This window comes from Aythya marila, assembly GCF_965140915.1.
Source record: "Aythya marila genome assembly, chromosome: 19".
NCBI classification, from domain to species: Eukaryota; Metazoa; Chordata; class Aves; order Anseriformes; family Anatidae; genus Aythya; species Aythya marila.
In genome coordinates, this window is record NC_139060.1 from 5,475,661 (window position 1) to 5,498,903 (window position 23,243).

The 23,243-nt window shown below is 56.4% G+C and overlaps 1 protein-coding gene across 2 annotated transcripts; it reads right to left on the minus strand.

Annotated features, from left to right (window-relative positions):
- Nucleotides 1-1,831: 1,831 nt before the first annotated feature.
- SLC25A25 (solute carrier family 25 member 25) lies at nucleotides 1,832-23,243 on the minus strand. Of its 2 annotated transcripts, none has more exons than XM_082775484.1 (11): nucleotides 22,889-23,243; nucleotides 7,143-7,269; nucleotides 6,967-7,054; nucleotides 6,083-6,194; nucleotides 5,203-5,361; nucleotides 4,332-4,484; nucleotides 4,108-4,215; nucleotides 3,694-3,861; nucleotides 3,136-3,286; nucleotides 2,298-2,686; nucleotides 1,832-2,263 (listed from the first exon to the last, which is right to left on the minus strand). In XM_082775484.1, the coding sequence occupies exons 1-10, from the start codon at nucleotides 23,207-23,209 to the stop codon at nucleotides 2,502-2,504; spliced, it is 1,572 nt and encodes a 523-aa protein (XP_082631610.1). In that variant the 5' UTR covers nucleotides 23,210-23,243; the 3' UTR covers nucleotides 1,832-2,263; nucleotides 2,298-2,501. The 2 variants fall into 2 exon arrangements, with proteins under 2 accessions (XP_082631610.1, XP_082631611.1); XM_082775485.1 differs by lacking the exon at nucleotides 22,889-23,243 and adding an exon at nucleotides 9,430-9,730.

A 23,243-nucleotide genomic window follows, 5' to 3' on the forward strand; every position in this document is an offset into this window, starting at 1 on the left:
TTTTGCTCTTTTCTCCCTTTAAGAATTCTTTTCTCCCAGGTCCTTGTAGGGAGAACCATTCCCAGCATCACCATCCTTGGTAAAAGCCATCCTAGTCTGGCCACAGACCACCAATAAGCCAGATCAAGAAAGAGACAGACACATGGCATCTCTTTGACAGACCTTTATTAGCAGACTGTTCCCTACATGAAGGATCCGAGTTAGATTTGCATATTAACAATTTGTGGTTACAGCTACAAAGATGGTTGTCATTTTGCATTGATTTTTGCATTCTGATATTCATATTTCCATTAGGCCACACTGGTAGGAAGGAGCCACTGCAAAATTTACAATAGATCTCAAAAAAAAAGAGGGGGGGTGGGAAAAAATCTTATCACTAATCCAGACCGCTTAGATTCCCACGTGGCTAACTACTGACAGTACTGGATAGCCAAGGCAGAGAGCCTCACCTGGAAGGCTCTCCATGAAGTCTGTCAGCAGAAAAGCAGCTGCTGAGTGCTAACAGATCCTTTTCTGACTTCTCAGGCACTTCTCCCCAGTGTCCATTTGCACGTAGAGAGCAGTGGCTCAGCAGCAGGATCTGCTGATTCAGCCTCAAAGCACAACTGCAGCAGCTTGGGTCCAAGGGCAAGTTTCCTCCCATCTCTCTAGAAACTTGTGTTTTCTTTAGTCCCTGAGATTTCTCCCCCCCTCCCCTTTTACTTAAAGATTCCCCAAGATCGCTCTCAATTACCTGTTGTGACACCCAACATGCACAGACCTTCTACTTCCCAACTTCAGCCATCCACCCGAAACCCCTTCAGCCGTGCACAGAGGCAATTCCGAAATAAGGCAGGCCTCGCGGTGCACCCTCTGCCCTCATCCCTGCTTCCTCACCAGCTCCCTTCTCTCTTATGGCATCCTGCTACAGAATTTCTCTGGGCTGAGGTCCTCCAGCAACAACCCCGGACTGGGGAAAGGCAGCTCAAGCCCCACAGGGAAGGTACGCTAGTGACTTCAGTGTCCTTCCCACGACTCAGCTGTGTGATGTACGAGAACAAATAGAGAACTTTTTAAAACAGGAGAAATACAAGCACAGTAACAATATTTAAACAAGTCTATAAAAATAGTCTGACATAACTCTGTTCAAATAAATACAAAATAAATATGCTTTAAGCAGTAAAACAGTGGAATGCAACGCTGGTCCATCTTGCCCAAAATGAAAAGTTGGATGAGGATCTCCCAGGCCTCAGAAGCCAGATCCTATCAACTAAAGTAGCCCATAATGCAGAGAAATTTTAAAGCCAGCTCTTTCCCTTAGCCTTATGAAAAGCACCCTTTGAAAGAAAAGCAAGCGCGTCCTCGGGACTGAAAGCTCACCTCTCCCAGTGACAACCAGCCCCTCTCCCTAACACCCCTTCCCACAACAGACCCTTCTGGCTCGGGGACTCCATCCCGCTAATGCAAACCTGAACATCAATCTACAAAGAGGTCTAAAGAGATAGATAGCAGCGTAGGCACTGGGTTTGGAAAGGTCCATCAGCTACCCTTGGCACCAGGCAGAATGGAATTCAGAGGTCCATGCGATGCTGCACAGGGGCTCTCTTGTCGTGCTGGGAGCACAGCTGCACAGGAGCTGTGAAGTATTGTCATTTATTCACTAAAGCCATGCATCAAGGTGCCGGTCCACCGAGGACTCTCAAGCCTTCCCCTTTCCAAGCCCCTGCTGAGTATAAGACAAGCCAATCCCGGCATGCAAAGGATACAGGCATGCAGGCTCTAGTCTGCTGCTTCTGTTAGTAAGTGCATCTTGTTAGTGGATTTATGAGACACACTTAAACCTATCAAAAATAAATAATCCTAATCCTTCATCAGGCTGGCCTAAGTAACATTCAGCCTGACCGGATAAACCACTGCCCACCAGCCCTCAAAACCAGTATAGTTCAGTTACATTTCATGTCAAGTCTTGGAAGCAGAACATGAATGTCTCCTACCCAAAGGAATATATGTAAACATAATGACAAGCCTGGTGAGGCAGCAGCTCCTACACAAGGTTTGTACAAATTTAAACAACAGGTAGGAAGTTAAACAACTGAATGGAAAAAGAAGCTCTTTCAGCAAGTCAGAAGGTGCTCATCTGCAGGCATACAGCTCCGTACATGTCATATGCTGAAAGCAGACTGTTCCCCAAATCTTTGCTACTTTGACCTCAGCAACTCACGCCTTAGGATTGTGCCAGGAGTTCAGCTCCCGGTCTCCCAAAAGGCCCAACAAAACGGACCACCTGGTCTCCCAAAAGGCCCAACAAAACGGACCACCTGATGGTTTACGTAGAGCTCTGAGTAGCAAGATGGCAAAGGACACCAGATGCTCCCCTCCCCTTACTGACTCACAAACTATCTGAGATTTCACAGCTTTGCTTAGTCAGCTTAGTGTCGACACATTCACAGAATGAGAGATGGCTATACGTCTTGGGATTACACCCCAAGATTTCAGAGTTCAAAGTCCTCAGCATCTCCTGGTCACCGTGACTGCACACCCAGAGTCATCTTCAAGTTTTCATACACCACGTAGCTGATGCTTACGGCCGGGATCACCTTCATAAAGTTCGGGGCCAGACCCCGGTACAGACCAAATGCTCCCTCTGTCTTCAGAATGTGTTTGAACAGTCCCCGCATCGTCACTTCAGGAGCACCCTCCACAGAAGCTGCAACACGAAAAGACTCAGTAAGTAATGCAGCCTACGTCATTAAAACACTAAGATAACCCCTGTCTCAGAGAGCAATTCTGAGTCACGCGCTTCCTGTGGATGTTCACAGACCAAAGGTGCTTTAGGGAGGACAGCACCCAACTTCTCAGCAAGCCGTGGCTGTGCCACGCATCACAGCCTTTTTCCCAAACTGCTCTGCCAATGCCCTTAGCCCCAGTTCCTAACGTGAGCAAAACAGAACTGCTCTGTCCTGGAGGTGCTTGACACGAGGTGCTAAGGGCAGAACAAAGTCCACTGTCCTCTTGCAGCATGGCAAATAGCCTATTGCTCAGCTGCACGGGCTAGTTAAGGCTGTTTTTGCAATGTTTGCACCAGCAGACCTTTACCCTGCCCAGAGACCACGGCAGCAGTTCACACACTACTACAGAGTTCCCCGAAGTTCTCACCTTGGGCCTGCATGCGTGTCCTCACAAGAGCCAGTGGGTAACTGGCGAGCTGTCCGCAGGTACTGGAAATGGTGCCACAAGCCAAGAGAACAAAGACTCCAGGGTCAGCACTGTTGACAGCGTAGCGTTGCAACCAGGCATTTTTTAGTGTCTGGAAGGAACAAGCTAGATGTTAGCAGTGAAGAAGCAATCAAGAGTATCAAGTTATATAAAAGATCTGGCATAAAGGCCCAGGCAGATGTGTGCAATTTCAACCAGGCTTCTCAGTTTTGTTTCTGAGCTACTGCTACTTTAGGGGCCGAGGAAAAAACCCTCCTTCCATTTTCTGCTGCAATTCTCTCCAAAAAAGAAGGAATCGTGCATGATGCCAACTATGAAAGCAGGATTCTTGTACGGCATTGTCATTTAGGCCATTTTGAGTAAAAATCCACCTGTACCCCCCCCAAGGCTGATTAGGAAAGCCTTGAAAAGTTATTTAAAATCCTGTAGTGACTGAGAGGTCTGACTGTAATAAAGCTAAAGTATCCCAACCCTACAAAAGAGTTAAAGGCTCCATACCTCATAGACTGCCAGGTCAATACCAGCATATGGAATGATTCCTAGCATGTTGGGGATGTAGCCTTTGTAGAAGGCAGCCATTCCTTCCTTGGAAAGGATGTTTTTGGCACAGTCCAACATGCCTGAATATTGTCCCGTCTTTCTTAGAGCCATCCGTGTTTTCAGAACCTAGAAGACAGGAATAAATGCCATGAAGACCCACAGGAGAACCAACAGGAGAAAAACACGCAATGTCATTCTCGGGAGCAGGATGTCCAGGACTAGAGCACGCATCATGTGAGCAGTATTACTTGGCACCAGCTTAACTAAGGAGTTCTCAGAGATAAGGGCAGAACACCAGCTCCACGATAAGCTCTCGTCTCGGCACCTCGCCGCCACCCTGCGTGGGCTGGGCCGGCAGCCCCATGGCCTCACCTCCATCGGGTAGATGCTGCTCTGCGCAATGGCCCCAGCCAGAGAGCCAGCCAACAGCCGCTCGTGAATCCTCAGCATTTCTTGGTCGGTGCCGATGAACCGCTTGATCTGCGGAAGCCAAAAAGAAAGGATTGAGGATCACCGACTATCCCAGCTGCTCTTTTCTCATTCTGTCCTTCCACAGACCCCTCTGCAGCCAGACTCCTCCACGCTCTGTTACTCACCTGCTCGTAGGCCATGAACTTAATGGCAGATTCCGGTGCAATCTTCAGCACGTTGATGCCATTCCCCCGCCACAGTGACCTTGGTCCACCCTCTCGGATCATTTGGGTAAAACCACCAATAATGCACATGTTGTTGCTGCGGGAGGCATGAACCTGGGAGAAAGCGAGCTTGGATTAGCTCCAGGCCTGATTACGACAGCGTTACGTTCTTCCGTAATCCAGGGACAAAAGGGCACTTTTTTTTTATTTACCCAGAGATTTGCCAAGGCTTTAATCCCTTCCAAATAACTTCTACAATAGAAAAGCAAGCTTCTCTTCCTTTTCGAAAAGTCCAATGTTAGCTAATGAATCTAATCAATATCTCCTTTTCGGAATGGGGGGAAGGGTTAAACAGACAACTCCCATACCTAGAACAGGGCCAGCTACACAGAACAGACTTCTCAGCTGGCTTAAAAGCAGGTGCAAGCTAAAAATTCTGTTTTTGCAATGCCTTTATAACACATAACACTTGCACAGGATGCCAGCTCTGCCTGCGGATCCCCACAATCACTTCAACTCCCGTGGGAAAACAACTTGAACCTGCTTCACCAAAATCTAAGCGACAGAGCTCTCCAACTATTGACAGTTTTCACATCTACCTCCTGAAATCTCTCTCTTCTGGACAGTGAGGAATTACTTGCTGACATGACTTTGATTATTCAAATAACCCAAAAAGATTTCTAAAATGCTAATACAGGAGCAAAAGGATTGATGCCAGTCAGAGTGCCGTACTGTTCATGATCATTATTATCGTCTCCTCAGCATCACTTTGGCAGGAATATTAAAGGAATCAGCCTGGCTATTCAAACAAACTGGGATTGTTCCATCATACCTGCATGAGCACTTTCAAGCGGTCCAAGGGAGCTGTACAGGTTCTGGACACGGCACCTGCACCTCCACCTGCAACCAGATGTCTCCACCACATCCCCGTTTGCCTCTCTTCCACTGTGAACTCATCAGGGACGGTCAAATTCTCTCCGACATCAAAGATCTGCAAAAATGTAAGGTGTTGAGAAACATTTTATCAGCTGGCAATCTTGCCAAAGTTTTATTGCTCTTTATCAGTGCTAAGTGTTGAAGCAATGAATATGCTCACTCCGAGTCAGCAGCTTATCTGTAACCATTAACTGTTGTGTCTGACCAGCGGGACTGCCAGCACCAGAGCATGTCCAAGGGTACCTTACGTTTACAAGACTTCTGTCTGGGGAGCTGGGAATTGCTAAACATTTGTCTGCGTTAAGGTACCGTGGATCAGGACACGGAACAAAATGATCCACTGCGGGCAACTGCGTAGGGAAAAAGCTGAGCCTCACTTCAACCTTCACAGCTCACAGCCAGTTTAATCTCGTTACACGCTATTTACACACACTGAAATATCTCCAGGAAGCACGGCTGCCTGTCACATCAGTTCCTCCTCTTAATGAGTTCTGAACTAGCAGGAGCTGGCCACCGGTACAAGCTCTCAGAGGTAGAAGCCAAGCAAACACACTCATCTTGCAGAAAGTAGTTATCACCTGTGCCAGAGGCTCCAGAAATAGCGCCTGTGATGGGTGGCAAGATAAGAGGACAGAACAGGAAGCAACCGGCTTCCAGGCAGCTACTGAACCATAAAGAAAATGATAGAGACTGCTGATTGCATCTCCTGGGGGTCATGGCTTTGACTGAGAACCTGGGGAAAGACCAAGACCTGCTGTGGGGGAAGCCTTTCTTACCGTGGAGTGCTTCCAGTACAGGATGATTTCAGGAATGTTCTCCACCGGGTGCAGCAGGTGATAGTCTCGCCACTCGTTCCAGTCAATTGTCATCGTCCCATTTTTATCCATGCTAAAAAGATTTATCACTAGATGAGCACAGACTCCCACTGGGTGACAGATTCCTCCTCCCCTTCCCTTTGATTACTCAGGCCTACGCCAGAAAAAGCTTTGCAAAGCAACTGCTGAAAGACTTCCAAAGAGACACAAGACAAAGCTAGGAAATCTCTTCACCAAACATTGCAGAGATAGAAGCACTCTCCCTTCTTCTCCCCTCCTTCCCCTCTAACTGAACCACGGAAGTTGCTGTACCCCCTCCTACCAAAGCAAGTCCAGCTAGTTTCCCAACTGAAGGGAAGAAAATACTTACTAGGTGACAGGACCCCAGAAGTGTCCCGTCCTTATTCTGACACACAGGCAAACAGACAGAGGGAAGGTTGCAGAGGAAAGAAAGAGGAAAAAAACAGCACAGATAAGTGGTTGTTAACATGTTAGTGCCACATGCAAAACGCACTCAGCATTTCTGAAGAGCAACTGCACAGCCCCTCTCCAAAGCAGCAAGCTCAGGGTAGCAGGACAGGCAGACAGGAATGCAAACCAGCTCAGGTGCAAGCCCTTCCCCACAACAGGCCAGCAAGAAAAGAGGTTCTAGCAGTCACTGCCCATAACACATTACAGCATTTAAAGTGTTAATTCATTGAAAAAATCAAAAAGAAAAGTACTGGGCGAAAAGGGAGGAGCTGACGTGACCAGAAAGTATGTACGGGGTACAGAGACAGAGGTTTCCTTCTCTCAACATGAAGATTTCACGTTCAGGAGGACAGAAGAACCAGCTGACTCCTTACCTCTTCAGTATTTTCTCAGCCTGCTGTTCAGAGATCTTGACTCCCAGGTCCCGAAGGGACTGTACAATCTCCTGAGCATCGATACGGCCTGCAAAGATAAGGCCGTGAGCTCAAGTACGTGTGTGACCAGCTGCAGCAAGCAACAGTCTATTGGTGAGCAGGAGAAAGGCACTTACCATCGTTCTTCTTGTCCAAACTCTTGAAGACCAGTCTCAGTTTCTTCTCGTGGTCTTGGAGATAGTGAACAAATTCCTCAAAATCCAGCTGCCCATCCAGGTCCTTGTCTCCAGCCTTCACAATTTTCTGTTCAGAAGACAAAACCCAAAAACCGTCAGCTCCTTTGTTTGCTCAGATCTGCCCCTTCTTGCACCATATCCAAATGCTATTTCCCACATGACTTTGGCCTTTCCCCCTCAGAAAGCAGCTGACAGAATTATGAAAGTTCCTCAAAGAAATCTGAGCGAAGCGTTTAAAAGTCACCTGCTTCCAGGCAACCCTCTTCCAAAGTTAGTTACGCAAACGGAATGCCTCATGCTTTTACTGGGGATACTCTGCTACTATCAGGTATCTCATCTCAGCCCAACATCTTGATTAACATCCTGCGTGACAGCTCAGGAGCTTCCGCGGGGATTAAGTGTGAGGCAACCAGATTTGCATAAAATCACCAAAGTTCAGTAATAATAAAGTCAGCAGGAGAAGGAATTTCATGCCTAATACGATACTTAGAGAAGTAAGCCACCTCTGGCAAGAACCGACTCCGACCAGAAAGAACCTGTCCAGCTCTAGTGGACACGGCCAAAGATAAAAACCCCTCCGAACTGGTTTCAGTACCCCGGAGCTATGTGCTTTAATTGTACAAGTTTCCCTGAGAAGCATAAAGAACGAGGAAAGGTTCTTAGTAGGGCAAAGCTAGAATCCAGATCAGGTGGTGTCAGAGATCTAGGACAAGGCGAATGATGAATTAACTCATTCCAGCATGGGGCAAGAGCAGATGAACTGCCCTACCTAGGGGCACGTGGCTCCTTGTTGACAGGAGAGGTGATCTCCAGGCTGCAGGAATGTGGCTCAGGGAGTTCCCATTTCCCTTCTCGCTCAGTCACTTGCCTTTGACAGCCCTCCCCAACGTGAGTCAGTGAGCGACACAAAGCGGTGCGTGATTCCGCCCACTGCGTCGCCTGTATTTTGGTTGTAACCCTGGTACCACTTCTGTGAGCGGCAGGCGGGTTGTTAAGGAGGCTCTGAACCACGACCCAGCACCAGGCTGACCCCGTTTACTGAGATTTTGTTCAATATTTAGGCTTCAGAGGTAACGGAGAAACCTAAGCTGCTGGTGCTATTTCCCCAGCCTCTGGACACCGGTCTCCATTAGCCAAGTTTTGATTTCACTGCTATTTTAAGATAATTTCAATGCTGAACACTTTCCTATGAAAATTCCACCTTCCCCTTGCCCCGCCGTGTCCTGTCATTGCGGCCCTAATGCTGTGAGGATTACCCCTAATCATTTAGGAGCTTTAAATAAGAAAGTGCCATCCCAGCCGCGCTGACCTTTGAGGCGTGCCCAGCCTCGCTAACCTGCCACTTATCACATGCCTGACGGAAAGTTCAGGCCCGGCTCGGCAGCCAGCTCGCGGGCTATAGATAGCCCAAGCCCTCTCACATGCTGCTGCCACCCCGACAGCTGAACTGGGGCTTCCCCCTGAGCCTAACCCCGGCCAGCTGGCAGCCACGAATAATTCGGGGGCAGCACGGAGATGGGACTGTGCAACTCGCCGTCCTCTATGAACAAAAAGCTGCCTGCAGCCCCTTGCTGTACCGGCAGGGAAGCGATGGGGGCAGGCAGAGCCGCTCCCCGGCTGCGTTGAAAAGCCACCCACACAGCACGTGGCCCTGCGGCGTGCTCGGGACCCCACGCATCCCACAGCCGGGTTGGTGGCTGCCCCAAAAGCAGCCCCACCGCCGGCTGCCCATGCTCTCGAGAGCCTGGGGGTGAAAACGCTGCCAGCAGCAGCCAGCTGGAAGCACGGGCTGTGAGATGGAGCCGAGCAGAGCGCTCGGCAGTCCCCGAATCTGCCGTGAGCAGGGAGAGAAGAGCTCCTGCACAAGCTCCCCGCTCAGCAGCACGTGGCCGCTGCGGCAGCAGGCAGGGCTCAGGGATACGGGGCAGAGCCGGCAGCACGCAGGAGGAAAAGGAAGAGGATGTGCGGCCTTTAATTAGAGCAGAGGAAGCCGCAGCTTGAAAAAAAAAACTATTTAAATTGCGTCACACCAACTGGTTTCAGTAGCCTGAGAGGCACGGGGCTCCTACCGGAATTAAGGCACAAGAACCCAGGAGCCCACCCGCACTGCTCCGGCACACGTGGCCGTGCCCCAAAATTACAGCGGGGCCCTAACGAGCTTCTCCCCCCCTTGAGCAGCCACTCGGGGCTGTCCGAGCCCCCTGGCAGCACCCAGCCGCGGCCCTACCTGCTTCCACTGGCGGTAGGTGGAGAACTCCTGCGAGGGGATGAAGAGGCTGAGGCGGAAGATGGATTTGAGCTCGGCCGGCAGCCCCTTGGACTCAAAGTACTCGAACTCCGCCTGCTCCTGCCCCAGCAGCGGCACGTACAGGCAGAGGCAGAGCATGGTCCTGAGCCGGAGCCTCGGCTGCCCTGCTCCGACAGGCGAGAAGGGACGAGAAGCGAAGGGAAGGCGAGCCCCGAGCCCTGAGCCCTGTGAGCTGAGCTCAGCGCGGTGGGAAGGAAATGCCGGCGAGCCCCACGCCACGCGCCTATGAGCGCCCCGGCTCGGGTGGGACTGGCTGCTCAAGCCCTGCCCTTCTACTTAAAAGGGAAGCGGCAGCGGCCCCGGCGCACTCGTCACAGCCAGCAGCCTCCCACGAAGGCTCCGCCGCCGGCACCAGCCTCCCAGTACACTCCCAGCCCGCTCCCAGTACGCCCAGAGCCCTGCATCACTCCTCACCGCGGTTAACTCGTTCTGGGTGTCTCCTCTCGCCCAGGAGGCTTCGGCCAACACCCGCGGCACTCGCCTGCTGCTCCGTCCACCCCATTGCTCCTTCCCGACCCTGCCGTGTAACACCAGGGACCTGCACGCCCAGCACTGCGGGATCCGGGCTCCATCACCACCTCTCCCAGCAGCACTGACGCCACCTCCCCAAATTACTTCCTCCAAAAGCCAGCGAGAGCAGTGTGCCAGCCACTTGTTGCTTTCACATCGCATTTGGGATGCCCACCTCGAGCAAAAGCCTCCAATCCCACCGTTACAGCAGCTCCTCTGCTGTGCCCGAGCGCAGTGGCTTTGGCAGGGAGATTTCCCCAGACACCAGCACCCTGACGGAGGCAGCGATGAAGGGCATTGCCCAGCAAACCTCCCGGAGCACGGGCAGGCTTCCAGCACCCCACTGCTCCCAGCACGGCTCCCACAGCAGCCAGGAGCTGCCCGGCCTCCCTCAGCCCCGAGGCACTCGGTTGTGCTCCATAACGAAAAGTGGCCCGAGCAGAAAGACATTTCCCAGTTTCTGCCACTTGGTGAGTGACTTCCCCAGCTTTCATCCCAAACACAGCCGGACAAGGGGGAGCGTGGCACAGGCAGCAATTACCGCAGGTGTTAATTACAGGCTTGGGGGCGCTTCCTGCAGCCAGGTGCCCGGGATAACGCCTGGCCCCGCAGTGAACACACCAAACACACCGACTGACTGCCAGCACCACTACAGAGCACGAGTTACGAACACAAACTGCATTTCTATCTTGAAACTCTCCATAGAGCTGTCCCGCTGAGGACCCAAACCCGGTGAGCAGGGTCCCAGACGCTTGGTGCTGGCCGTGCTCGAGGCACCACTGCTCGCACAGCGCCGTTTCCTTGTGTTTGCTCATCAAACAGATCTCCCGGCCGGGGCAAAGTCCAGGCAGCGCTCCCCTCCTCGCAGCTTGATGCTCGGGGGGCCCTTCCCACTGCCACGGCGGTGTTTTGCTCTTTAGATTTGGGGAAAAAGCCAAGGGCAGCCGGGAGCTGTTTGCAGGGCGGCGTGTCCATGACACAAAGTGGGGATATTTAAGCTGGGGGTTATTTCAAGGTTTGTTGTTGGTTTATTTTGCTGAAAAGCTTAACAGCTCGTGCCCTGCAGCCGTGGGGTGCCGCGGGGAGCCGTGACCCATGAGGGCTTCCCAGCACCTCACCTGCCCCGACACCACCGCTGTGTTACCTAACTGGGCTTAACCTGCTCCCTGCTGACGTCTCTGCACGAAAACAGGATCTGCTCAGCGCCTCCCGATCCTCTTAGGGATCAGCTGCAGCAGCTCACCACACGCACGCCACCGCGCACCCCAGGCTGCCCACCCTGCATCTCGCTGCAAGCAGCGCCCCAACTTCACACACGGGACCTCCAGAAGCAGCCAGCCCAGGGCCAGGTGCTGAATGACCAAACAGAACCCAAAATTTGCCCACCGAGCCTCGAGATCCCCTGCACGCCTTCCCCCGAGCCGCCAAGCATCACTATTCCAGGCGCTTGGCGGCTCAGTTGCCATGCCGACGTGATGCAGATTTCCCTAATAAACTCCATCGCCAGTTGGCAGCTAGAACAAAAGGCAAAATCTGCACATTTTAGGAAAGAAAGCCTTACCACCTACGTCAGAGGAAAGGAGAGGGGTAGTGAGGCTAAGAAAGCTGATTTATGCAGGGTATTAATTACAGGACAGCGAGCTAAGAAGGAGAGGCAGATTACGAACTAAGCTTATACCGGCAGCTCTGCTTATAATGATGAAGGGAGTTTAAAAAAAAGCATTTACCAGTTCTTAGATTTCACCTAAATAACATCCTGGTAAGTGTGGAAGCACCCAACAGCCGGACAGGTCTGCGAGCTGCCAGATCTGTGCTGCCTGCACCCCAGGAGCAGGGGCTCGCTGCCCCCTGCCACCACGCAGCCCCCAAAAGCTCACGGAGCCCCTGCAGTGTGGGTACAGCTGTGCCCAGCCCCAGGGCTTGAGATGTGGGATCTCCGGGCAGTGCATCCCCCAAAAACAGGCTGTGTCCCCAGCCCATCGAGCCAAGGGCAGGGCTGAGAGCGGCAAGGCAAGCCAGCCCTGCCAAGTCACCCTCGCCATCACCACCAGCTGTCACCCCACAAATTAAGGCAGCAGCGGAGGGCTCTGGGCTCCTTCCACCAGACACTCACTTTTCTTCTCACCAAGGAACCCGCCAACCCATTTTCCAGTTTATTCATAGGATTTGGCCCTTGCTTAAACGTTGTGTTAGCAGCTCAACGTGCTGCCACGTCGGCGTTACCCTCCCCAAGTCATTTGTAGTCCCCCAGGCATCTGCCTCCCCGCTGGCTTCCTCCAGCAGCTCCGGGAGGTACCTCCCAGAGGATGGGCAGACGCAGCCATACAAGGAGCAGAGACGATGCCGTTGGATTTTTAATTTACTTGGCTAAAAAAAAGTCCCTAAAAATATCAAGTGGCGGCGAGCGTCACAGCCGCACGGCTAACATCCTGCGGAGGCAACGAGCTCTCGGGGCGAGCTCTGAGACCTGTTCTGCCCGCGGATGGCAGGAGGTCCTGCTGACTCGGGGCTTTGCCTGCTGGAAGTTAGCTGATAATTAATTGTACAGTACAGAAAGTCCTCGCGGAGCACAAACAGCGGACGGAGGGGGGAGTTAATGATTGCAGGGACCCCGCAGAGCAGCGCGGCGCAGCGGTCGGCCAGGCCCGGGGCAGGGCAGGCAGACAAACGCTGTGTGGCACAGGGGTGAGCACACCGGGAGAGGTGACAGCAGGAAAGGTGACCCGCTGCGCTGACAACACCGCTCCAAAGTCACAAGTCCAGGCGGTGACACGGAGGGCAGGCCGTGCCTCTCCTGCGCACACGCCCCGGAGCCAACTCATCGCCTTTCGGGGCGGCGTTTTCGCCTAGGTTCTCCTACACCTCGTGTCAAAGCCTTTGGTGAAGGAGCTGAGCTGCCACCGACGCGAGGATCGAGGAGCCACGGCTAGGAAGCACCCTCAGGCATTTATGGAGGCACAAATTCCTTATGGAAGCCCAGCACGGTGCTGTGTGTGCTGTTAGCAGCTACAGGCACCCTCAGGAAACAAAGCGGCACGCGGCGAAGACACTTACCCCAAGGTCAGCGCCGTGCAGAGGCCAGAAGCCAGGAGTCCCCCACATTTTCTTTACCCCTCCCATGACACCGGCTGCTCGCGGTGATTTACAACCTGCCCCTAAGGGACTTTTTACAACACCCCTACTGCAGACAGGTAATCAGAGCACAGAAACACGAGCGAGCCTCGCGAGCTGCTGTCCGTCAGCCGAGCCGCGGTGGCTGGGCGCAGCACGAGCTGGCTGCCCAGCAAGGTAAAACCCATCTGCATAATCCTCCCGAGGACAGCTCTGCTCCGTATTTTACTGGGCAGGGAGGACAAGCTAAAATTACACAGCCCCAGCCCCGCAGCAGATGGGCAGCTCCTTCCTAAGCGGCAGTAACTCCGCGTTATCGCAGCCTTATCCTCCAGGCACTCCTGCATTAGCCAATTTTAGGGTTCCTACAAAGCCAAGCTTCTCAGGGTCACGGAGGCGAGAGGAGATCGCTGTCAGCGCCCTCCCCACTGCAGAGAAAACCTCATCTGCAGGTGCGGACAGCTGACTGAAGGGCCATTGTTCCCTCGGCAGGTACCGGAGGGATTTGCAGCCCTGCTCTCCCCAGGTTTTCATCACAACCTCATCTGTTTTGAGCCTCTGTCCTTCTCCAACCTCTGCGCACAGGAGCGCTCCTCTTCTCAAGGCGCACACGCCTCTGGATTTGGAGGAGGCGCGCGGTGCTCGCTGCCGGCGGCAGGGATGAAGGCAGAAGTCTTCCTCCCTGCAGATATCCCAGCGGGGCCGAGGCAGGGAGTGGCTGCTGCTCGGCAGGATGTGAACACCCCCTGCCCGCTCCCACTCACAGCCCCAGCAGGAGGTGTTCAGCCCCCCCCCAGCCCGCTCAGTGCCCATTTCGGGGAGAAGCCCGGCAGCAGCAGCCCCGTTTCCTCACCGAGCCAGCTGGATCCTGCCAGCCACCCACCGCCTCCCCTCCGCGCCGCAGCCAGCCCCGGCTCCCCCAGGGGCTCTGCCGGGTCACAAACCCCACAGGATGCCCCCCCGGCCTTCCCTTCCCCTCACAAATAACCCCGAACTGCCAGCAGCCAGCCTCATAGTACGAAACCAGCAGGAAACTGAGCCGCTTTTGTTCGCCTCCCCCCAGACAAAGCCTCGCCATTCACCCGCCGCCAACCACGCGCCCCCCGCAGCCCCCACAGCCTCCGCTCACCCACCGACCCCACAGATTTTGGCCCCCTCCCCGGGGCCAGCCCTGCCTGCTGCGGGCCATGCTCAGTTACTCAGCACATGGCAGCTCTCTGCAGTTTCCAGGGGGTTGCCAAATTACCAGACCGACCCCCCGAGGATTTCAGGACCTTTTGGGGTCCCCCTCCTGTCACTGACCTGCATCACCACCCCCTGCCCTCCAAGCCACCAAGGATCCCAGACCCCCTCCTCCCTTTATAAGTATTTTTCTCCTTGAGCATCACACCCGAAAGGTTACATCGTCCCTTTGCAGCTGTTCCCCTGCTCCCCCCCCTTTCCCTCCTGGCAAGCCCACGCGTCGGGCCCGCTCACTGCTGCCGCCCCCTCCCCAAGCACACACACACACGGCTCGTCCCTGCGCGCTCCCCCTGTCCCCACTGGCCTGGCCGACCCCTCTGCAGGCCCCTGGAGGTCCCGTTACCTTCGGAAAATGCTCTGCGGGTCCAACCACCAGTAGGATAGTTGGTCTCCTTTCAGTGGGGTCAGTCCCTCTGTCCTGGGGCTTCCCCACCATCTTTGGCCCTTTCTCCCCGGGGCCTGGAAGCGGGCTGCCGTTCCCGGCCTCATCCTCTTTTTCAGCTGCAGGACCTTGGCACACGGCCCTGGGAAGGAAGCTAGACAGAAAACGCCAAAGGCTCTGCAGCATCGCCTCCGCGGCGAGCGTCCCCGGCAGGGAAAGCCCCCCAGGCTCGCAGCCGCCCACTGCCGAGGGTGCTGAGCACCCCGCCGGGCACCCCGGGGACGGGAAGGGGCACGGCACCAGCGGGAGGTTCGAGCCGGCGGCTCTGCAGGCTCCGATTCCTCAGGGCCCGGCTCCTGCGGACGCTTCCTGCCTTTGGAAATTGCTGCTAGCGCGGTCGTGCCTGGCCTGCCAAGCAGCTCATTGTACCAGAGCCTCACAAATCTGGTGGCAACAGACAAAGCGCAAGGAGCTGCGGCGCGGAGAAGCCAAGACGCCGAGCTTTGCACGGAAAAGCCGAGATGCCGCGCTCGGGAGGAGGGCTAGGGGAAAGAAAAAAAAAAAAAAAAAGAAAAAAAAAAAAGAGCTTTTCGGAAAGGCTCCGGCTTCTCAGAGGCGCCGAGGCGCATCCCAGCGGCAGGGCTGAGCACCGGGGCTGCGTCCCCACTGCAGCAGCGCCCAGCCAATCGCCGCTCCCAGCGCCGCGGGGCTCCGGAGCCAGGCAGCGCGCGCAGGCGGCCGGGAGCGCGCGGGGACCCGTGGGGAGCGCGCCCGGCGGGCAGGGAGAGCGGCCAGAGCGGCCCCGGGGCAGCTCGGGGCTGGGCACAGGGGTTACCTACCCGCTCCTGGGGCTGGGCAGAGGATGGGACTCCGGAGCTGTGGCTGAACGGACCTCGAGCTGCTCCCCCCGTCTCCCCGGGGTCTGTCCGAGCGCCATCCGTCACCGCAACAGCTGCTGGTGCCGCATTGTGCTCCTGCCAGCGGGCTCCCAGCGCCCTGCTGGCACGGGGTGGCCGCTTATCCAGCACGCTCCGACGCGCCGTGGGTACGGCACCGCCGAGCAAACGGGCTGGGGCTCTGCGTGATGAGCGAGGGATTAGCTGGGCACAGAGCGCAGGCAGCACCAGCAGCGCGTGGCCCAGAACACAAAACATCCCCCTGGGAGCTCCTGGAGCTGCTGTGGGGCTGCAGCACAGCCCCCCGGGCACGCCGTGTCTGTGCTGGGGTAGCAGGGAGCTCCTTGGCAGCCCCCATCCCTGCCCACCTCCTGTGTCTGCAGAAGGAGGGCACCGCGTGCCTCGCCTCCCGGAGCACTACAGCTCTGCCCTACAAGCACAGCTCGTTTCCATACCCCAATAACACAGCACGCTGCACATCCCATCACCGAGCCTCCCAACAGCAGCTCAGCGAGCTCCTCGCCACGCACCCGACCTCCATTTCCAGTTTTTAACCTTTGCTGGAGGCAACAGGAGGAAAGTTTTGCTTTACGGGCATCAGATACAGAACTACAACCCAAAACCTGGACGAACCACAAGTTTTAAGCAGCCCATCTGCAAATAGATGTGAGAGGAAGAATGTAAAGCATCTCATTTTAGGGGACTTGCTGCTGCTGAATTCCTTTAAGCAACCTGAGTAATGGAAAAAGGGACGAGCACGCAGAAGAACTCACATTACAAAGAATTCTGCAAATGCGCTTCAGGGTTACCTAACAAGACAAAAATGCTGCTCAATCACAAGGCCCACACACAGCACGGAGAGGTTTTAACTTTAAACCTCAAGGCACACACCGGGGCAGAACCAAAAAGGGAAGGGAGAGGCAGCCACACGGGGCACGAGCAGGGACAGGAGCAGCAGGTACGGAGGTGTCTGCGTGGTGCTGCTGCCAGCACAGGAGTTACACTGCTTTCTGTGGACCCAAATCACAGCCCTTTGAGGTGGGGTTTTAGCATTTTAATGCTGCTGAGCCAAAGGAGGAGCAAAGCAGATTCTCTGAGCCGGGCACAGTCCCTCAAAATCCACTTTTAGCAGCCTGAGGCTACAGTCCCACAAGCAGCAGCAGCGAACTGGAGCTCTCCTGGTGGCCGTGAGCTTCAGGCAGCTCCCGCAGCCCCATCAGCCCCGCGCTCACCTCGCTCCCGCAGCCTCACCGACACAGCCGGGACACGCAGAGCGCTGGGGAACAACTGCAGGCACGGACGGGGTCGGGAGGAGGCAGGCACACGGCTCTACCAGAAGGATCGGAGACTCGGAGGGCAGGGCACACGAGCAGGACTGGGCTTGTGCCAGCGGTCACGGCGCCGGGCAGCTCCGTGCAAGGACCTGCCAGGCCAGCAAACCTCACCAGGAACCACTGCTCGGCTCCTCCAGTGCTGGGCGAGCTGCTGGTTGGGGTGTGTGCATGGCAGGGACCCCATCTGCCTTCGCACATGTACTCTAAACAGTCAGCTGTGCAAGAAAGTACTTGCTCGGGGTGCAGTTCCAGCAGGAACTCGGCAACTCTTCCTCGGCTTTTGTCCTCGCTACTGAAAACCTCGGAGGAATTCCCCCAGCTCCTGGAGAACAGACTTTTCTAATCATATTTGGGAAAAAAAAAAAAAAAAAAAAAAAGCATTTATTTTACCAAGCGAGGAATGTTATTAGGTCAGAACAATGAAGGCAGGAACAGCGGGATGAGACAGCTGCAGGCAAGGCTCTCCTCCGGGGAGCCGCACACCAGCACCACCCCGGCACCAGGAGGCTGAGCGCTCACGCACAGAAGATGCCACAAACGCAGCAGGTCCGGCCTGAGCCGGCATGAAGGGGAACAAAACTTCATGTTTTTTTTCTAGAAATTGCAAACCGAGGCCGTCCCAAAGCTCCTTTCCCTACCTCACCCCTGGCAGGGTTAGGCTGTCAGGAGGGAAGGGCTCCTGGGGACCCCGCTGTCCTGCACCACCGAGGTGCAGCCCTGGGGTGGGGAGGAGAAGGCGGTGATAAAACCCAAACAGAGACAAAGGAGAAGGGAGAGAGCAGGAGGATGCCGTGTTTTGCTTAATTAGAACAGTGCTCGCCTCGTGCTGCAGGCAGGCGAAGGGAGGTCTCCTGGTAGGTGCCAAACCCGAGGTGTTTTGGATCCTCTCCGATCCCACCCTGCACACCCGGTACCTGCCACGTCTCCTGCGGGCCCTGGGGTTTTTCAGGGCCGGCAGCAGCGAGCAGGAGCCGAATCCCAGCCCCTGCCTGCTCTGAGAGGGCTTCTGCACCGCTCCTGGGCGAGCACGCAGCCTTTTCCAGCAGGAACCCACGTCCGATCAGCAGACAGCTAGCTCACGCCGAAAAAATGCGGGAGGGAGGGTGAAAAGAGAGCCGGGCAGAGGGAAGGGGAGCAGCCAAACCTCGCCTCCCGCACAAGGGGAGCTGCCCCGGGGCCTGGTGTGACCCCGCGGTGACGCAGCTCCGGGACGCCCCCGAGCAGGGACACCCGAGGAATGCTGCTGGCAGCGCTCTCGCGCTCACCTCTCGTCTTTCCCTACGTAATTAGGGAAAGATGAGACTTGACGGACTTGGAAAGGGGAAAGGGAGCCAAGAGGAGCCCTGCACGGCACTTCTGGCAGCGCGCTGGAGGAACCTCAACGTCTTGGCCACTGCTGCTCAAGCACCGAAGCTGCCCAGCACCAGGCAGCCCCATTCACATATTGGGGTGGTAGGGCAGAGCCCAGCCAGCAGCAGGACGAAAGGCAGGCGTCTTCGCAGGAACCCGGGCACAGGCACAGTGCTGGGGGAGCTCAGGGATCCACCACGGCCGTGTCCCATCCCGGGGAGGGCCAGAAGGGCGCCCTCAGCGCTCAGGAGGCGGCCACTCGGCCTCTCCCTGCACCCCACGGCTCAGCGGGCACAGCCCCGCAGGAAAGCAGCAGCTGAGCCGTGACGGCCCCGCGGCCACGTCACCCAGCCCCTGCTCACCTCCGGGGCCACGAACTCCGTGTGGCAGCGCCTCTCAGGGCAGCTCAGGGCCTGGTGGGGTCAGCAATCACTCCTGGAGCACAGCTCCCTGCCCCGAGCCCCTCCAGCTGCTGGGGAGCCCCTGGCAGCGATGCCACCGCTGCTCTGCCTCGCTCTGACAAACTCCGGGGTGTCACCGAAGCGTGCTGGTGTCCCGCATTTGGGGGCACAGCCATGAACAGGGGGCTCCCAAACAGGAGGGCAGTCCTCATGGCAGTGCTAACACAACGCTGCGCAGCCAGAGCTGTCACTGACTTCTGTTCTTTGAGGAAAATCAGACTACCCCCAAGTACACTCAAGTTTTGGGTTTGTTTCCCTGCCCCTATCCCAGTAATTCCATTTATTCCCCTCCCGAGCTGACAACCAGCAGTGCCCTGGCTTGGAGCAGGCTCTGTTTCAGGCTGCTCACCAGGGAAGGCAGCCCGGGTAATTAAACACCGCCGCACAGAGCTGCCAGGGAAAGGCCAAAGCCCCAGCCCCGCTCGGCATGCCAGCTGCCTCGCACCAGCTCCAGGGTTTCAGTGCACCTCGGGGACCCCGCAGGCATTTGGAGCGAGCAGCACCCCCAGGCACAGCCCCACGGGGACACAGGGCACCTCTCTGCAGCACCGGGGCTCACCGGGCGATGGCAGCGGTCGGGACGGGGAGCTCAGGGCCACCTCCACGCCTGGCAGGGCTCAGCCTCGGTCCTCCTCTCTCATCTCAGGCATCACGCCTGGCGCTCTGGTGGGTTGTGAAGAGTTTGAAGGGTTCGTCCACGTCTTCACAACACCTCCTGGGGTGAAACGGAGCTGGCTCAGCCCTGAGCACAGACGCAGGGGGTTATCTGCAGCACAAGCACTGACCTACACTCTGTGTTTCCCCAGCACCCGGGAGCAGGGCTCTCCTCACACCGCGTTTCAGAGCACGCAGAGCCACCAGCCCCGCTCCCCGCGGGCAGCAGGCACCCCGTTCCTGGCTGATTTAACACACGCCACCCCCAAACCTCTGGAGGTATTTAAGGTGTCATTACCACGAGGTGAAACCGCTCTCAGACCGGCTCAGGGCATCTCCACTTGTTCTCTTAGCCAGGAGAGGCGGCTGAGAGGCCACCAGCTGGGACCTCAGCCCGTAACACAGCCTCACTCCTGTGCCTGTGACCCTGCGGGGCTCAGCCCCTCCGAGGGGTTACAGAGCCCTGGCCACAAGCTCCTCAACCACCCCGGCAGGGTCTGAGATGCACAGACCATGAAGGTGTTGGACGTGAGAGCACACAGCTCGGGGGGAGATTTCAGCCTGGATTACCAAACACCACCTGAGCTTTGATTTTTTTTTTTTTTTTTTTTAAATCAAACTCCTGTAGCGCAATAAAAGCTCGGGTTATCTGCCTCCAGAGAGCTGCCAGAGGGAAGCAGGTGAAGGCACGGCACAGAAAGTCCCTGCTGCCTCCACCCCATACAGCTGCTGAGGGTTTTAGGACATTACACACAGCGTGATACGGAGTGGTCAAGTCTTGGAGAGTAAAATAGTTGCAGAAATAAGGAGTCTAACAGAAATATCAAATAAAGGCGTGAGAGATGATACAGTACTGATCAGAAATAAGATTTAACCTTTACAAAATCGCAGTAACACAAGGCGTTTCTCAGTCCATCCATCAGAGTCCAAGTGCACAGAGCAGGGGCACCGCATTTGTTCCCTGCCAGCTGGAGGAGCCCAGGAGCCAGCCCCCGGAGCAAAGCCCTCAGAGCAGCCTGAGGGGAACCAAACCCCGCAGCAGCAGGGTTATGCCCCTCCAGGACACCTGAAACCAGGACTTGTGGGGGAGTTTGGACAGCGCCTGGAGAGCAGAGAAGGGACAGCAGGCAGAGAAAGGCAGCAGAAGGACTGGGGCAGAGCTGGGGCGGCTTCCTTTGGGAAGGTGAGAGCGAGGCACAAAGGTGAGGCTGGGAGAAACAAGGATATCAGAGAGGCCAAATCCCATCAGTTTTTAGCAACACGCCGTCTCCAGACACAGAGCAGGAGGCACAGTGCTGGCTGCACGACCCCTACTCCCATTGAACACATTTTCCGTTCTAAAAACCCACACAAACGTCTTCAGGAGGGCAGTCAGAGAGCAGTAAGAACATGAACTGCTCCCGAGGCAGGTTCGTGCTCCCTGCAGGGGAGATGAGCAGGGAGATGAGCAATGCTTTACAGCAGTTTGCCCGCTCGGGCAGTGAGGTGTGCGCGTTGCTTCCCGGCCCCAGCACAAACAAGCGTTTCTCTGGAAGCCTCACAGATCTGGCACGCGGTATTTGTCAAATGGCTTAAAGATAACAGCACAGCCTTAAAAAAAAACATGGTTTACATAAGCAAATTCCACCCCAAAGGACATCTGGGTCCAAATTCTCTCCCTGCCGCCGAAGGCCACCCCAGAACAAAAGGCAGCAGCTTCCTGAACACGGCCCGGGGCTTTATCTGGGTGAGAACCGGGAGGCTGAGGGAGACAGAACATTGCTCCTTTGCTCTGAGTGCCAGCCCAGAGCGGGTGCTGCTGCCACCAGGACTCTTGGCCTGCTGACAGAGCTCAGCCACCCGCAGCTGGCACTGACCTGGCATCGCAGGGCTGGCGTTTGCCCCTGCTGTCCCTCAGGCACGGGGAGGGAGCTCCCCTATCGAATGTACTCCTGCATGGGAGGAGAAGTGAGAGGTACCCGAGGCCCTGAGCGAGTTACCGAGCACAAGCAGCCCGTGTGATTTGTGCTCAAACCCATCTCCAACACCACGTCTGCTCCATCGGAGGTTTTCATCCCAACCTTACACAGCCCTGACTGCGACGTGGCGGTAGCCACCCACATGACACTGTCACCCTGAGCCCGGCTGGGGAAGGCAAAGGAACGGCTTTTAATAGAACTCCCTGGGAAACAGGAAGTTTTTTAAAAAAAGCCACAGGGCGGAAGCTTTCCAGCCGGCTCTCACATGCCCAAGTGGAACCCAGAGCTCCGAACCCTGCGCTCAGCCCCTACCCGGAGCTCTCACACTGCTGCAGGGGGGGCTCTGATACCCCCACCAGCTCTGTTTCTCTACCCAGCCGCTTCCTAAGGAGCAGGAGGGGAAGCAGAGGAGGCAAAGGGCCAAGGAACAGTCCCAGTGGGTGAGGGCTTCAGCAGCAGCACCAGCAGCACTCCCCTGGGGCAGGGCACTTCCAGACCCCACAAAATGTTCCCTCTCTGCTGGTTCTGCAGTGTGGCAAGCAAAGAAACGCTCTGCTGGAAAGCAGAATGGCATTTGGGTTCATGGTGCATCCTCCCAGCCTGGAAAGTGTCAGGCTGGATGGAGTAAAGTCCCCAGGAGGAGAAGGCAATGCGAACTGAGAGCGGCACACGGGCACAGAACATTCTGGGGCACTGCCTCCTGCCAGCCCCCAGGGCTCCAGCCCCACGGGCAGCAGGCCGGCATGCCACAGGGTGTGCACGGCTGATTTATGGGGTGTGATGGGGGGCGATCGGGTTTCAGCACCGAAGCAAATTGCCACAGCATGGCAATTTTAGAAGCAGCAGCAGGAAATCACCCCCAGGATCCTCACACTACCTGAGAGTTATCGTGCTCTGCAGCAGCAAGGTGCCAACTGGAAAGCAACGTTAACACCTAAAAGGGGTTACAGTTAGAAGGGAGCCAGCACCTTTAGGAAGGGTGGATGCACACGGTCAGAGCAAGTGAAGGGATCAGGGAGGGAGCAGGAGCCATCGTTTCAGTTTTCCTCTCTGCCTCGGAAGCTCCCTGCCGGTCACAGCCCGGCTGCAGCCCTTCCCCTCCCTGGAGTCACCCCGGGACACGCAGCGCTTTTATGGCCCTGCACCCATAACACGGGCCCCGATAAGCTCCTTCCTGACTCACAGGGACCTCAACCCCGCTGAGCACGGTAAAACGGGGCCGTGTCCCTATGGCCAGGGCCGGGGCTCCCCCGTAGGCAGCCCCGGGAGCTGTGTGCCCGCAGCAGGGGGCAGCTCCCGATGCCCAGCACCCAGCGGGGAGCTTTGTAGGGTTCGTGTGCCAACGGCACGGCCCCAGAAACCTTCCTGCCTACGCTCTGAGCCCCTGAAGGCAAAAAGAAAAAAAAAAAACCTGACACGGGATTACCGAGCACAAACCGGGCCCGGCCGCTCCCCCCGGTGCCCCTTGCCCCCCGCTCACCAGCAGGTCCAGCTCGGTGCGGTGCAGCCCGAGGCGGCCCAGCCCCACGGCCAGGTCGTGGATGCAGAGGGCGCCGTCGCGGTTCACGTCCAGCTTCTGGAACAGGGCCCGGAGCCGCCGCTCCTGCTCCGAGGCCTCGCACAGCGCCCGCCCGCAGGGACCGGCACCGGGACCAGGACCGGAGCCGCCGCCACCACCACCACCAGCAGCACCGTCGGTCACGGAAGCGGTGCCGGAAGCGGCGGCGGCCCGCGGGGAGCCGCAGGGGCAGAGCACGCCGCTCACCACGGGGGACGCCAGCGAGCGCCGCGCCCCCGGCATCCTCCCGCCGCCCGCCCCGCCGCCAAATGGCGGC